The sequence below is a fragment of the Ictalurus furcatus genome, chromosome 16, assembly GCF_023375685.1.
Source record: "Ictalurus furcatus strain D&B chromosome 16, Billie_1.0, whole genome shotgun sequence".
NCBI lineage: Eukaryota > Metazoa > Chordata > Actinopteri > Siluriformes > Ictaluridae > Ictalurus > Ictalurus furcatus.
In genome coordinates this window covers 5,814,366-5,830,545 of record NC_071270.1, presented here as the reverse complement: position 1 = coordinate 5,830,545, position 16,180 = coordinate 5,814,366, and the positions used below count along the sequence as shown (strand labels likewise).

General features: G+C 40.0%; 1 protein-coding gene across 4 annotated transcripts; it reads right to left on the bottom strand.

The window, feature by feature from the left end:
- Nucleotides 1-122: 122 nt before the first annotated feature.
- rilpl1 (Rab interacting lysosomal protein-like 1) lies at nucleotides 123-15,959 on the bottom strand. 4 transcript variants are annotated; one of them, XM_053644497.1, is made up of 9 exons: nucleotides 15,400-15,959; nucleotides 12,599-12,749; nucleotides 10,700-10,818; nucleotides 9,893-10,135; nucleotides 8,292-8,438; nucleotides 7,462-7,613; nucleotides 5,442-5,546; nucleotides 4,919-5,006; nucleotides 2,578-2,666 (listed from the first exon to the last, which is right to left on the bottom strand). In XM_053644497.1, the coding sequence occupies exons 1-9, from the start codon at nucleotides 15,685-15,687 to the stop codon at nucleotides 2,661-2,663; spliced, it is 1,299 nt and encodes a 432-aa protein (XP_053500472.1). In that variant the 5' UTR covers nucleotides 15,688-15,959; the 3' UTR covers nucleotides 2,578-2,660. The 4 variants fall into 4 exon arrangements, with proteins under 4 accessions (XP_053500471.1, XP_053500473.1, XP_053500472.1 ...); XM_053644496.1 differs by lacking the exon at nucleotides 4,919-5,006 and having other exon boundaries at nucleotides 123-2,666; nucleotides 15,400-15,957; XM_053644499.1 differs by lacking the exon at nucleotides 8,292-8,438 and having other exon boundaries at nucleotides 15,400-15,954.
- Nucleotides 15,960-16,180: the final 221 nt, after the last annotated feature.

The following is a 16,180-nucleotide window of genomic DNA, read 5'->3' as shown; positions in this document are numbered from 1 at the left end:
CTGAAATCTTTTACAACCACACAGGATGCGCGTATATATATATATATATATATATATATATATATATATATATATATATATATATATATATATATATATATATATATATACATATATATATATACATATATATATATATATATATATATTCTAAAATAATGAGTACAATCACTGGCAAGGATTTCATGCTCACAAAGAAGCTTTTGTCAGTATGTTGCTGGAACTGCGTTGGCGTTTTCATGCTTTGACTAAACAACGCTAGGACTGCTGGTATAAGCACCACACATGTCATAAGAATGCAGAACAGCTGGTGATGGACATTTGCTGATGTGACACTTGTGAGAGTTCGGAATTCCCATACTCTCTTCTGTATATCATTTCTATAGCAGAAATTAGTTAAAATAACACACTTATCTATTATATGTTCCATGTCCCCCCTCCCCTTATCACTGTGCAAAATTTAGGTTTAAACCTGGAAAAATGCCACCTTTTATTGGCAACGCACCATCCCATTATGGGCATTCTTTACTGCCTTAAAACCGGATTAGCTTTCATTAGGCACTGCCTCATTTCAATATTCAATTTGAATCTACGAACATGAAAAAGTGCCCTAATCGAAACACTGCTCAAGGCACATCAACATGGCCTTCCATTGCTCTTCTCATGACTGCAAACATGATCATAAATTCCAAACACACTTTGCGTATAGTATCTTGGGAATCTGGTAACCTAACACACACGTAAAACAAAATAAAATTAAGCTCACAACTTTTAGAGACGTCAGCATCGGAAGTTTTGTGATGTATAGCCAGATCTATGTTTAAACTGTTCCATTTCCCTTCTGCCTTTATCCACTAATGACCGCTTGCTGGGAAATGTGACTGTAACAGTGGAGTGTACAGTTGCGTTCGGAAGTTTACATACACTCATCATAAACATGAATGTCATGGCAATTTTGGGCTTTCAATAATCTTGAAACTTTGAACTGTTCTTTTTCTGGGGCAGAATGATTGTACAACATAAATCTTTAATAAAAAAAACAAGAATTTGGTTCACAGGTTTAAATTTGTTTGGGGTTTTCTGTAGTCAACACAAGGTTAAAACGATATATACAGCATGCCTAATATTTAGTTGAATGTCCCTTAGCAAGTTTCACCTCGAGCAGACACTTTTGGTAGCCATCCACCAACTTCTGGCAGAATTCTGGTTGGGTAGTTGACCACTCTTCTTGGTAGAATTGGTAAAGTTCAATGACCTTTGTTGGTTTCCTGGCCCTGACCCGACTTTTAAGCACAGTTCACAAATTTTCGATAGGGTTGAGATCAGGAGTTTGGGAAGGCCAATCGAAAAGCTTAATGTTAGCCTGCTTTATGCATTCCACAACCAGCTTTGATGTGTGTTTGGGGTCATTTTCCGGTTGGAACACCCAATTGTGTCCAAGTTTCAACCATCTGGCTGATGGTTTGAGATTATGCTGAATAATTCTGTGGTAGTCCTCCTTCATTATTCCATCCATTTTGTGCAATGCAGCAGTTCCACTGGCAGCAAAACAGCCCCAGAGCATAATGCTGCTACCACCACCATGCTTAACAGTTGGTACAGTGTTCTTTATGCCTCTAAACATACCTCTGGTCATTGTGGCCAAACAACTCAATGCTTGTCTCATCTGACCATAAAGCTTTCCTCCAGAAGGCTTTTTCTTTGTTCATGTGGTCAGCCGCAAACATTACACGTGCTTGAAGGTGTCGATTTTGGAGCAGGGGCTTGTTTCTTGGACGGCAGCCTTTCAGTCCATGGCGATGTAAAACTTGCTTGACTGTAGACAGTAACAGTAGACAGTTCCAGAAGCTTCCAGTTCATGGCAGATCTGTGCCTAGGTGGTTCCTGGGTTTTTCCTGACCATCCAAACCAATTTCCTCTCAGCTGAGGGTGACCGTTTGGGTCTTCTTCTTCCTGACCTTGGCAAAGTGGCTACACTTCCCAATAACTTGAATTGATGATCTTGGAATCTGCAATTGTTTAGAAATGGTTCCAAGAGATAATCCACCATCCTCTTTTTCAGATCTGCACTGTGCTCCTTGGATTTTCCCATAGTACTGTGTGTTGATCAATCCAATGAATGTTGTCAAACAAGCCCTTTTTATGTTGGCACAGAGAAGCTGCCATCTGTAGTCAATCATGATCACTAACAGGAAATTAAGAGGCCTTGGTCTTGGCAAATTAAAGGACATTTTGGAACTTTCAGCACCATTGAAACCATTGAAAGTGTTTATATGTATATTTTTGACCCTGTATGTATAATTTTGGTCCTGGGTTGATTACAGAAAACAAAGATGTATGTTTGTTTATACAATCATTCTGCCCCAGAAAAAGCAAAGTTCCAAGAAATTATTGAAAGCCCAATATCGCCATGACATTCACGTTCACGATGAGTGTATGTAAACTTCCGACCGCAACTGTATGTATTGCTTGTGACATTGCAGAGAGTTAGGGATTAGAGGGTCTTTGTGCTTTGTCGGTGTTCAGTGGGTTACATGTGCTGTAAAGCTTCCTGGGCTTGCTCTGTATAGACGTCGTCTTTGCGGGACCACGGGCTATAGCTGTCGTCAAACTGCGCCATGCCCCTCTGCGAGCTGCGCCTCTTGTCCCGGGAGAAGAAGCTAAACCTGAAAGGGAGAGACGAGACATTACAGTTAGCTTTATCAGAGCTCATGACTTACAGTTCATTTTCAAAAGTAGTTTTATTTAAATTTAAGCCTGTAAATAAATCTACAGGATGCAATTCAGTATACAGTCCTGATATTCAAGCTCTTAAGTGTCGGCAGATATCTGATAACGATTTAAGGCAGACATATCATTATTATTATTATTATCTGAGCCAATTCTCTACAAGCTTGGTGGCGCTGGGATTTGAACTCAACTTTCTGATCAGTAGCCCAAAAGCATTAACCACTGAACCACTTCTACCCAGAGAACTGTGTTCTAGGTTCACCTCCAAAATCTTTTGTTCATGCCATAAAATACATTAGTTTTTGTTTTTTGGTTTTTAAATGTCAATTCTAGTCTATTCCCAAGCTGCAGATATTGTCAAGACAAAGATTCTTCTAATGTAATTTAAGACAAAATTGTGGCATACTCATATATGGTTATAAGCATGTGGACACCTCACCATCACACCCATATGTGGACCCTTCACCAAACCGGTGCCACAAAGTTGGAAGCACACAATTGTATAGAATGTCTTTGTACACTGTAGAATTAAAATTTCCCTTCACTGGAACCAAGAGGCCCAAACCTGTTCCCTGTACACAAAGTGAGCTCTATGAAGACCTGATTTTGCTAAGGTTGGACCAGAAGAACTCGAGTAGCCTGCAGAGCTCTGACCTCAACGGAACCGAATGAATTGCTATGAATTTTGAGATGAACTGGAATGCTGACTGTGCACCAGGCCTTCTCACACAAACTCTTGTATCTGAATGAGTGGAAAGCATTCCCAGAAGAGAGGAGGTTATTATTAACAGCAAAGGGGGACCAACTCCATGATTTTGGAATGGGTGTTCAATAATCAGGTGTCCACAAACTTTTGGTCACAGAGTGTACCAAATATTTTTTAAAAACCTTGTAAAAATAAATTAATAATAATAACAACCCACATTTAAAATAATGGCTCTGGTCCAAATTTGGTTTGGTCTGAGGAATACACATCCTTAATTTGCATAGTATTAGCATTTTTGCATTTCAGATGCAGCTCTGTCACCATGTACTGGGGGATGAGTCCACAATTGGGGTGCCATTTGTGTCCCACTCATATTCCTTTCACAAATATGTATGTAAAGGTAAAATATATTTTAAACGCAGGTGAAAGGTGACGTGTCCTTTACCATAGGTTTCAGATAAATACTGAAAAACGTAACTAACTAAAAACATGAAAATCTTATTTCCTCATTACTGTTTGAATCTGTTTAACATTCTCATGCTTGAAACATCCTTTTCCATGAGTCATGAGTCCCCTTGTGTAAAAAGGCCTTCCCTGGGATAGGGGAGGAAACCAGAGTACCTGCAGGAAACCCGGAGGAGCGAGGAAAATGTGCTAACCACTAGTTGGGGGTTCGATTCCCGCCTTTGCCTCGTCCCCCTCCCGGAGATCCAAAGTATTTTACTTTGAGTGACACTGACTGATGAGATCATCTGGAAAGTACAACCCTGTGACCAAGATTATAGGTTGAAAGTAATTAAATAAAAATAAGTAACTCATTAGAAAGTTCTTAGTGTCATCATGCCACGGATGCCAGTAAACCATATTTTGTGCATTTGCTAATTCTATTCTGAAAAAGTGTTACTAATGTAAGCGCAAAATGCAGCTTTTATCAGAAAACAAACCTTGTAAAAAAATTTGGAAGTTGTCATACAAGTACATTTTTGAATGGAAATGCATGATATTGTAGATTGAAAGTTGGCTAAATGTGGCATCCCCAATCATGGAATCACCCTGTGATCCCCCACCCAATCAAGTAAGCATCTCATACAGACGTTTCAGCCATCCATCTGATAGTGAGTCACACCAGGAAATGCACAGAAAAGTGCTGAGCTAATCATTGTTAGAGTTTTAAAATCCTTAGTGAGGCAGTGGGTCATGGTTAAGTCACAAGTGTTAGCATGTGAGAGCTGGACCAGGGGAAGAGGAAATGCTGTTTTTATTCTGACTGGCTGATTCGAACCACCTTCCTGCTAACAAACTCCAAACAGCACAACCCCACAATCAGCCAATCAGAATATTCTTGGTGTTACGACCATCTCCAATGAGAGGTCAGGAGGGAAGGGCATGCAGTGCCAAAAAACTAAAAAATAAAATACATGCAGGGCTACAGTAAGGTGTTAAAAACAGAACACAAAGGTCAACAATGAAAACGGGCCGTACAAGAGAAACAAGTCGTCTGATTGGCTGTAAAGTGGGGTCATCTGCAATCAAGCCAGCCGCCACCATCGGCATAATGGCTGTGAAGATCCTGTTGCAGAAAGGCACAGACACGGAGAGTTGAGCAAAAGAGGGAACAAAAACCACAAAATCGCTCCTGCTTACACTGGACATCTTCCGAAATACCTACTCTGTTTGGGGAAGTCGTGCACAAGATGATGGACCTACTTGTACAATATTAGCCAGAATGCCCCACTAACACCGGGATTAATAATGGTCATGCCACAAGGGTGCAAAAACATGAAATGCTGAAACAGCCCATCCAGTGGAATTCAATCTCGACATCAGTATCAGATGTTTATTAACTGTTGGTCTACAATATTGACTGCATGTGCTTGGAAGTAGCAATATGTGATTTACAAAGGGGAAATATGAGCTGTTCTGGGCATGGTTCCCTGCAAATATCTGAGTGCGTGTTGTGAGAAGCAAGCCAAAGAAGAAGTAGGAGGAACTTTGCGGTACGCACAAGCGCTTTATGCCGGACTCTGGCTGGGCGCCGGTTCGGGAGCGGGGCTGGAGCGTGGGCGAAGGGTCCGGAGTGGGCGGGTGTGCATCATCTTCCTGCTCTTCACTGGAGGAAAGAGAGAACACAAGTTTATCGATGAATCAAAAATAGCTCCCTATTGACATCTGAATGAATCAGCATCTTCTACCACGGTGCTGTTGAATTCTCGATTCTGACTGGTCAGAGCTCTGACAGTATTCCTGGCTGTAATGCAAATCACAGGTTTACGTTAAAGCTCTTGTTCAGCTAATACGGTATCATTTCTACAGTAATAGAATGAAGGACATTCATTGTGTGCACGTGGGCAATCACTGATATGGTGATGTTTTCTATGAGGAGATATTTATTTAGCATTTTTGGAAGGACAGTCAGAGGTGAAGCTGTAACTAGGTTTTTCTGACTTGTCTTCAGTTTACTACAAGAGAGAGAAAAATGGGCTGGAGTGGGAACTTCTGTTTATAGCGCAAGTGAACAGGAACTAACTTGTTAATGTAACTGTAAACGGATAAAAATTGTGACATATTGTAATAATTATAAATATTCAAACTCCTATTAAAACACTTTAGGACATGCTGTTATTAGAACTTCGGGACGGTAATGCATCACACCACGCCACACCGATTATTTTCCTATAACAGCATGTTATTTTTTTGTTTTGTTTTATCCCTCATCTATTTAATAGCATGTTAAAACCAACCGTACATCACAATAAGTTAGAATACAGGTGGAGTGCTATTTTGACATTATTCAGTACATTTTTATTAATTATTTTTACATACACTGGTTCTTGAAAGTGTGTGAACCCTTTAGAATTTTCTATACTTCTGCACAAATATGACTTGTCGGTGGGTTTCCTCACATGAACTGCTTGCTTCAAGTCCTTCCACAACATTTTTATTGGATTAAGCTGAGGACTCTGATTTGACCATTCCAAAACATTAACTTTATTCTTCTTTAAACATTCTTTGCTAGAACGACTTCTGTGCTTAGGGTCATTGTCTTGCTGCATGACCCACTTTCTCTTGAGATTCAGGTCATGGACAGATGTCCCAATATTTTCTATTAGATTTTGATGGTATACTTCATCGTTCCATCAATGATGGCAAGCCGTCCTGTCCCAGAAGCAGCAAAACCGGTCCAAACCATGATACTACCACCACGTTTCACAGATGGGATAAATTGCTGGAATGCATTGTTTTCCTTTCTCCAAATATAGCCCTTCTCATTTAAACCAAAATTGTTGTTCAATGATCTCATGATGGTGGACACATGAACATTAGAAAATGTGAGAGAGGCTAATTCTCTCGCATTGAGAATTATTTCCCATCTTGCTCGTGGAGTGATCTTTGTTGGTCGAATTTCCTCCATTTGTACAGAATCTGTCTGATGGGTGAAGTCCAAACTCTTTAGAGGTGGTTTTGTAACCTTTTCCAGCCTGATGAGCATCGACAACTCTTTCTGAGGTCCTCAGAAATCTCCTTTGTTCCTGCCATGATACACCACAAACGTGTGTTGTGAAGATCAGACTTTCATAAATCCCTGTTTTTTAAATAGAACAGGGCACTCACTCACACCTGATCATCATCCCATTGATTGAAAACACCTGACTCTAATGTCAAATTAGCTGCTAATCCTAAAGGTTCACATACCTTTGTCAGTCACAGATATGTAATATTGGATCATTTTCCTCAATAGATAAATTACCAAGTATAATATTTTTGTCTTATTTGTGTAATTTGGTTCTCTTTGTCTACTTTTTGGAATTCTGTGAAAATCTGTTGAAGTTTTAGGTCATATTTATGCAGACATATAGAAAATTCTAAAGGGTTCACAAACTTTCAAGCACCACTGTATGTAATACACTATGGCCAAACCCGAAGTGATCAGAAGAACTTATCTTTAAACTCCAGTCACCTTTATGATGAAACTTTATGATGTTTGTGAATATTAAATATAACAACCATAAGCTAAAATGGCTGACCTTTTGTAATATGCAATTTCCTCTTGCAGCATGAACACTTTGGCCTTCAACTCATTTCTCTCATGCAGGACATCTCGCAGCTCTTGCAGAGTGAAGCGTGGTCGGTTTGGATCTTTCGGATCGAAAGCCACTTCCTCCTCACACAACGCCTCCTGTCGAATGAAAGGAATGAAGTAAAGGTCAGCAAGCAGCACCACACAGTGTCTGCAAGTGAACTGTTGTTCCACCAAAAATGCACACATTAGTCCGATTACACCTAATGCTTTACTTACATCCATCATGATTCATAATGCTTCATGTGACTGCATGGATATGATATAATTAATGTGCATGCCACACACTTACTGCATATAGTATGAGTCTTGTTTTCTCAAAACACCACTGGTGCACCTGTCTTATAATTCCTACTCGGCTTGCAATGCAAAGGTTGAGCGTTTAAATCCCAGGAAAGCCAGTGAGCAGGTCCCTTTGAGCAACTCCACTGCACATCTGTATGCTCGGACTGGATTCTACATTGAAACTGAATTTCTTTAAAACTAGAAAACAACATGCATTTTCAGGGGTTTTTGTTGTTCCAGTAGTTACAAACACACAAGCATGCTGATGATGTAAAAGCTCTCCAACAAGACTTACAACACGAATGAACCAACACAACTGTTGGTTTATGTTAACCACACCCAAAACACTGCAGCTGACTCCTACACACACCTTCTTCACAGAACAGATTAGCTAATGCTCTAGAAATAACAACAGTGGCACCACGGGCGTTCACTGCAGGAACGAAGCAAGTTAGTCTCAAACCGTGCAGCCCTGGTACACTAAAGGGTTACCCATAATAACACAGCCTCTTCCTCCTCATCCTCCACATCATCCTCATCTTCCACACCCGCTTCATCCTCATCTGTTAGCACTTGGTGGTTATGTGGAGCCAGGGACAGCGGAGGATCGCGTGATAGCACGGGCTTGGAGAGTAAATTCTGACCCAAGACAAGGGCATTAATGAGACAGTTGTGTTGAGTTGTGACTTTAAAGTAGGGCTGAGTGATTATAGTATAATGTTTATATCCTGAATTACTATTCTCCTGTTCTGAGAGTATTATGGGTATTATCAGTGCTTTTATAAAACATAATGACCTGTATTGACCTCAAAACTATGCTGCCAATACCATAACAGAGTATTATTCCTTCTTAATTAAAAGCATAGTTCTATCAAACAATACTAACACAGCTTACACTGAATAGAAGCTGGTGCTGGTCATTCAGTATGACATCACGCTGGAAAGCAACAGATCTCATTCACTGTTAGCCCATATACTGTTTGACTGGACTGTGCCTTTAAATGCCCCTGGGTCAAGTTTTTCTAGCTCGCTGGCCAAACCATGTCTATATTTATCTAGCAGCTCAGCCCCATCTCGTCCATGACACATGATACTGTCTGATTCACTGCAGTCACGTACATGTGAACAGTCCTGATACGCGACGACATCACATTTGGGGAAATGTGAACTTAGTTACCAACAAAGGGGGGAGGGGAGGGGTACTTATGCAATCTCAAAATATAATTTAGATTTATGACATATCCATTTCAGTTCTAGGTTGTAACACTACAAAATACTTACACAATGCTATATAAGGATTTATAACGACTAATTTATCATAGTTTACAATTAAAATGATAGGATTGTATTAAAAACAATTAAGTTTTTAATGATAAATAAACTTTTTCCTAAAAATAGTTTAATTTAATTATATATAAGCAGAGGTTACAAATAATTATTAATAAATTATTATAGGTAGTATAAGTTCGCCTTTATTGATTGTATTTATTTTATTTCCGGTGTTATGTGATAAGTAAATTGTCATTTTCATTTGTCCAATTTAGGAAGAAAATGTCATTTATTTCATTTCCTCTATAGATAAAGAAATACAATGCATAAAAGATGTAAATAATTATTAATAATAAGAAATAAATAAGTGTGGCAGAAACTTATTTATTTATGACGCTTTGTGCATACATGAGGCTCAGTAAGACCAAATAAATGTCATTTATCTATCATCTATCACATTTAGGAGTAAATTAAGTCCCGGCGGGGCGCCAGTGGGAACTGTTTTTGATGCTTGGTGTTTCAATTGTGATCGTTCATGACTTATTCCACATGGCTGAACTGCAGGTAAAAATGTAATAAATGTAATGTAATGCGTTTTTGAAAGAAAAGAAAAATCACTAACATTAAATGTGTTTAAGATCATAATAAATCCAATCACTTGGGCCTAATGCTACCCAAAAACACCTGTATGACTGAAAACTTTCCTAACTCCATACAATTTCTTTTTTTTACACAAGGTCACCATAGCAGACGTGCCAGGATGCTGGCTTTGTATCTGGAAATAGTGAATAATAGTCAGTAAAGGAGGCTCTTTTTTTATATACCTGAGCAGGTGATGGCGGAGCAGGCCGCTCCTCGGTTTCAGGGCTTTTCTTCTCTCCCTGAAGACGCTCTCTGAGTCGTGCCACCTCTTGTCTCAGGCTAGTCAGCTCCTGCTGCCTGGCCTGGGCGAACGCCTCAAGCTCCACCTTCTGCTCGATCAGAGCCTTGCCCTGCGCCTCCACCACTGTGATCTTATGCCTCAGGTCGTGGTTAATCTTCATCAGCCGGTTCTGCTGCTGCTGCAGCTGGAAGACACAGGTAAAAGGCAGGAGGGGAAAAGTTCAAATACAAAGAATGGTTTGATATAGAAGTTTGGGCTGATTTCTTTCTAGCACAGACTGTAGAGAAACACAGCCTATCCCTGACATAGTTATATTGAGTGGTTAGGCTTGGTGTAACACGCCTTGGTGCTCATTTATTTAAATCCGCTTTGCTGACACTTCCATAATCGGCAGTGATCAAAAGTGCATTTTAAATATAATAGAAGGTGTAATAATCTTGAATGTGGATCACTCTGTCAATCATTGATTTTTCCAGAATGCCTTTGGAGAAGAAACTAGAAGTAAATCGACTAATAAAAGTCACTTGACTTAAACAAAAATAGGAATCATGAAATGGTTTATGCCTGACATGAGACCCTGTGCTATCAAGCTCAACCATAATGATTTCATAATAGCAATGCAGACTTTTTTAGCCTTCCCATTCAATATCATGACTGACCGTCACTAGAAATGAGTCACAAGGGCATGTAGTATGTGATTCACTCACAGTGCACTCATGTCAACCAAAATGGAAAAGTGGTCACTTACTGCTTCAATGTCTTCATTCTTCAGCGTCAGTTCTCGATCCTTGGCGCGAATCTCATCCCTCTGTTTATCCACCACCTCCTTTAGCTTTTTCATCACTTGCCTCTCCCTTTCTGACATACCTGGCAACCCGGAGAGAAAGGCGTATTAGTTACAGGTTAGTTTAGTACCAGTGACCTGATGTTTGGGAGTTCAAATCCCAGGACTAGCACTGATACACTGTTCACTCTGAGAAGGCTTGAACTGGATTCTTCCTCACTCTGGGTAAACTTGTCAGCCAAATGTAAATACATTTCAATATTTTTGCATGCGTCCACATAAGTCCAGGATTTTCTATTGAATACTGAAGATGAAATAAATGGCAGTCACTTTTAGCAACGATAGTCAAAGTCAACATGCTCATTATATTCTTATTTCATCAACACATATTTGGTCTGTTGTGATCTTTCCTGGATATTTTCCAGTAAACTGGGAATATGCTGCACTCTCACAGAGACTCGACACTCAAAGTCATGTAGTTCCTCTTCAAGCTCCCCTGCTGGTGCATTTAAAATAGATTCGACACAAAAATAACTCACTTGGTCAAAACATAACTCTCCCTGCATGTAGTGGACAAGTCACTGACTCGCTTTCTGTGATAAAAACAATGCTTCATGCCATTAGAACAGACATACAGTACTATATAGATATGTAGATAATAAATGTGCCAGTGGTAGCTCAGTGATTAAGGCTCTGGGTTACTGATCAGAGGCTCGGGGGTTCAAGCCCCAGCACCACCAAGCTGCCACTGTTGGACACTTGAGCAAGGTCCTTAACCATATCTGCTCCAGGGACGCCGCATCAAGGCTGACCCTACGCTCTGACCCCAACTTCCTAACAGGCTGGGATATGTGAAGTAAATAATTTTGCACGGTACTGTAACATACAGTCTACCGTATGTGATAAATAAAGTCTTCCTTCTAATAGGCCCATCAGAATAAATTTCACTGTCTGAATACCATTGTCATAATATGTTTCAAGTATTTAATTAGACTCTAAATAGCTAATTTCCAGCAGGCATTATTAGAGACACGCCTTTTCTGCGGCGGGATCTTACACGGTGTTGTCTCTGGCGTTGTGCAAGTTATAGAATGCCATTATTGTATATCCCTCGTAGGCAACATATATCACGTTTAGGCAGCTATTTTGGATTCGGCCTAACTATGTTGGTGGAGTTGAAATAAAAAAATTTAAAAAATAATTTTCTGAGTAATAAAAGTAAAATGGTATATTTATTTTTATATGTGCATCATATATGGCCAAAAAATAGCAAAACACAATTTTCACCATCCATGCTTTCATGTACTGTATGTTCTACCTGTGGCAGTATAATATTACATTAATAGCATTATTAATATTAAAAATGAAAAGACAATCAGACTGAATCAGTTGAATGAGGCAGGTCGACGGAGCGCTGAAACGAGGCACGTGTGGACTGTAATGAACACTGAGGAATCTCTGTGTCTCCGCAAGCTGGCCTGCTATTGCAGTTACGCATCCTGGCTTCCCTTCAGTTACACACAGAAGGACTCCTTTGTGAGGCCCGTCTGAATGTCTTTTGTCCATCTCTAAATAGCTGAGAGAGAACGAGTGTGTCTGGAGCTATGAGTATTTACCATGGGTGGTCTCGTGTATTTGTTTAAAAAAAAGGTTTGCATGCTTGCAGGAGTGTGTGCAAAGCATAGATGAGGAATTAAACCTAGATCAGGCAATTCAGGATCCGTGTGTTCATAAACTTCCTTCCTTCGGTGGCCCTCCCTCCATTGAAATGCAGAGCGCTGTGCAGTAGAGTCGCTCTATTCAAAACGCAGACGCAGCTGCAGAGTTTGGAGCGAGTTGCTTTAGGAAGCTCATGTAAATTACCTTCCTGTCTCTGAACATCCTCCTCGGTCATTGGGCAGTCCTTGAGTGACAGGTTGTTGAGGAGGGTCTTATTTTCCTGTTGCAGCTGGGCAATCTGCGACAACAAGTCTTGGGCTTCCCCTCGCCACACATCCTCGACCAGCTCCAGCTCCTGAGCAAAATCATAGTACTGTAAGGTGCCTTTAAAACAGACAAACCATTAAAATACACACAAAGTGTTATGACGGTCATGTAAAACATCTCCCTATAGGCATCATCTCCATTCATGTAATCCAAATATAAACCTACTTCTTAGAATTACACTCTTTAATGTTCCTTGAGGGTTCTTTCATTTTTAAAGAAACTTTTTAAATCATCCAGAGAGAGAACATTTAGGGAAAAGGGTATTAAAATGTATCCTTCCTTGTTGCTGGGTGTACTTATATTTTTCACTTGGAAATGTAAAAAAAAAAAAAAAGATTAAAAGGCACATATTTGTACCTTAATTACATTTTAGAGTATAGTAAAAGGTATACATGGTGTGTACCCCAGCGACAAAGAAAAGGTACATTTTAGTTACTGTTTTTCCGAAAGTGTAGAAAGGTGCATGTCATGTACCTTTACAGCTTTACCTGAAAAACAAATCATTGTCAAATTATGTGCCTAAGTCATTTTAAAAGGTACACCATATATCCATGTGGAAAATACAAAAGGTACAAAAGATAGATACATTTCACTACAATTTTTTTCCGTGAGTGAACCAAAGATCCATTTAAAGGGTCATTAAACAACCACCCCACCCTTCAGCTCAAGTCTACCTCACAATCTTTTTGAAAAATGCAGCTTAAATGGGCGTGGATGGCTGCGAGAAGAAGGGAGGGGGGTGGGCAAGAAGGCAACAGGATACATTAAGGGCCAGGGGGGTGTAAACTTTTGAACAGAATGATCGGTATAAATTGTTATTATTTTGTCTAATGGGAAACATGTAAATATCTTATGTAGCTTCTGAAGGGCTTACTAAATGAAAAATAAGATTGTTAAACAATTTACAGTGATCATCCTGTTCAGAAGTTTACACCCCCTCCCACTAGCCCATAATGTATCGTGTTGTCTTCTTGAGCATCAGTGAATGTACTGCACCTTTTGTAATAGTTGTGTACGAGTCCCTCAATTGTCCTCAATGTGAAAAGATGGATCTCAACATGATATAGCACTGTTTTCATTGTCGTGCACTTATATAACACACTACATGAAAGATAATATCTGAAAAGGCATAATGGGGCACTTTAAGAATCAAGCATGTGTAAACTTTTGAACTGTTTCATTTGTGTAAATTCATTTATTACTGTGTCTTGTGGACTATATGTAAACATCTGTTATGTGAAATAGCTCATTCTGGGCAGAATTAAATAAAAAACAAAAAGCAATTTTATGATCCCTCTTATTTAAAAAAAAAAAAAAAAAAAAAAGGATTAACATTTTGCAGATTCTGCAAGGGGTGTGTAAATTTATGAGCACAGCTGTATAAACCTGGACCATAATTACACTTACATTAACATTATTACATAAAGGTTATACAGGAAAGGTACTATTAAGCAGCCGTTTTTCACACTTGGTCCTTTTCAGGGGTCTGAGCACGGGTCTCTAGAATTTTGGCCCATGTGTGAACACTCCAAACAATCTCAGATCCTTTTAAAGCGGATCGAACAGAGACCATCTTGGGAGGCGGTCCGAGTACGGTTCGCTAAAAACCTGCATCGTGAACACAACTCGCTCCGGGCTCATTTAACCGGGTCAAAGTGAAAAAATTACGCCAGAAATACATGGCCACATGAGATAAACCGCGATCTAGTGGACCGTCAGCCGATGTCAAGTGGCCTCGATTTGTTAGACAAAATTCTTGGTACAAGTCCCTGCAAGCCCCACCCAATGGATGTCGTAGAGGGAGGATGTGTTGACATCAGCGAGGATGATAATGGTACGTTCATTGCAAACTTGCTTTACCTATTTAGGTGCTCACAACCGTTATGCCATTATTTAAAGTTAAAGTTGGCTTAATGACATTTTTGTCATTTGCATGTCTCCTTAACCCACAGGGCAGAATATTTAACATAATGCAGGTTTTTTGTTTTTTTTACAAAGCCAACACTTAAGATGAGCACAAAAACACCATACATTTTATACATCTAGAAATTACAATGGATAAATAAATAAACAACCATGAGCACTAATACCCAAAAAGCAACAGTATGAACACAGAGAGGTCTGAGATCCCCATTACTGCTTAAGTGGACTAAAAAAGGATCCGAGTCCTCTTTCAGGGACAGGGAAAGTGTGAACGTAAAGAGAACTGGGTCCTTCTTCACTTGGTTCACCTCTTGGTCCACTTCAAGGGGTCTGAGTTCCCTTCTTTAGAGGACTCAAGTGGGAAAACCCCCTAAGAGTGTTTGTCTATCTGGGTGAAAGCAGGAGATTTTCTCTGTGGAAAAAAAGGTACATATTTAAGGCATAAAGTGTGTCCGCTTATGTTTACCACAGCAGTGACGAGGAAAGGTACAGTTTGGTATTCTCTACTCTCTGTATGCTCTCAGGCACTGTATATATCGATTAGGATGCGGTTTCAGAAATCCGACACAGACAGAACATTTCCATTTCCGGTCATAAACAGGAAGTTCCATCTGTTTTAGCTTTGTTCTGGTCTTTAATATCGTTACCAGGACGACAAGAAAAGGCGACAAGAAAGTCGTACCTGTTGTTTAAGTCTTAAAGAAAGATGTTTCTCGCATTCCTCGATAATAATACTCAAAAATAACACTTTTTACCTTTTTGTGTTTCTTTTCCTTTTCCAGGCGGTCCAGTCTCTCCAGGCGGAGTTTATCCAGCTCCAGCCGCAGCTCCTCGGTCTCCGGACTGATGCTGTTGCGGCTCACCAGCACCTCCAGGATCTCCAAAACCCGCACAACTTTGGGCATGAGTCGCGCCAACGCTTCACAGCCGTACTGATCTATAATCCGCTCAAACTCCTGGCCCACCACAGCCGCTATGTCGTACACGTCCATCACGGTTAAATCCGCCACGTTTTTCTCCAGCGCCGATCCAAAACCTTCCATGACTGTCGCTTCCCACCGCCCTGCTCTGCTTCCTATCTAATACAAAACCCGACACTTTCCCGTTTTCTCTACGCCTGAACACCCGAACAAGTAGGACGAAGCACTCACACGAGTTGTAATGTCATCTTTTCGGTCGCAGCGGTCACACTGTTAGTTATAGCGGCTAAATTTAACGATGATAATAATAATAGTTGCTGTCCCATCGCCGTCCCTGTTTCTCGTCCCGATTTCTTCAGTGGAAACTGCCGCAGTTAGTGGGCATGCGCGATAGTGATGTGTCGTTCATGAATGATTCGTTCATTTTGAACGAATCTTTACTATGACTCGGGAACAACGAGTTGTCTCAGAGACAACAGGATTCGTTTCCGGACACGGAATTATAAGATTAACTATAATCTTATAATTAAGATTTTAATTATATTCTGCTGAAATGAACGAAATGACTTGAAAAAAAGATTCGTTAATTTTCATGAACGAGATTCAAAGATCCGAG

Bases quoted from the DNA above. Each gene is read 5' to 3' on its own strand.
- rilpl1 (XM_053644496.1), bottom strand. From the start codon at position 15,687: ATGGAAGGTTTTGGATCGGCGCTGGAGAAAAACGTGGCGGATTTAACC. The intron at 10,819-12,598 runs GTAATTTACATG...CCGGGTTGCCAG, and splicing joins GGATGTTCAGAGACAGGAAG to GTATGTCAGAAAGGGAGAGG. The intron at 10,136-10,699 runs GTAAGTGACCAC...TGTGTCTTCCAG, and splicing joins AGAATGAAGACATTGAAGCA to CTGCAGCAGCAGCAGAACCG.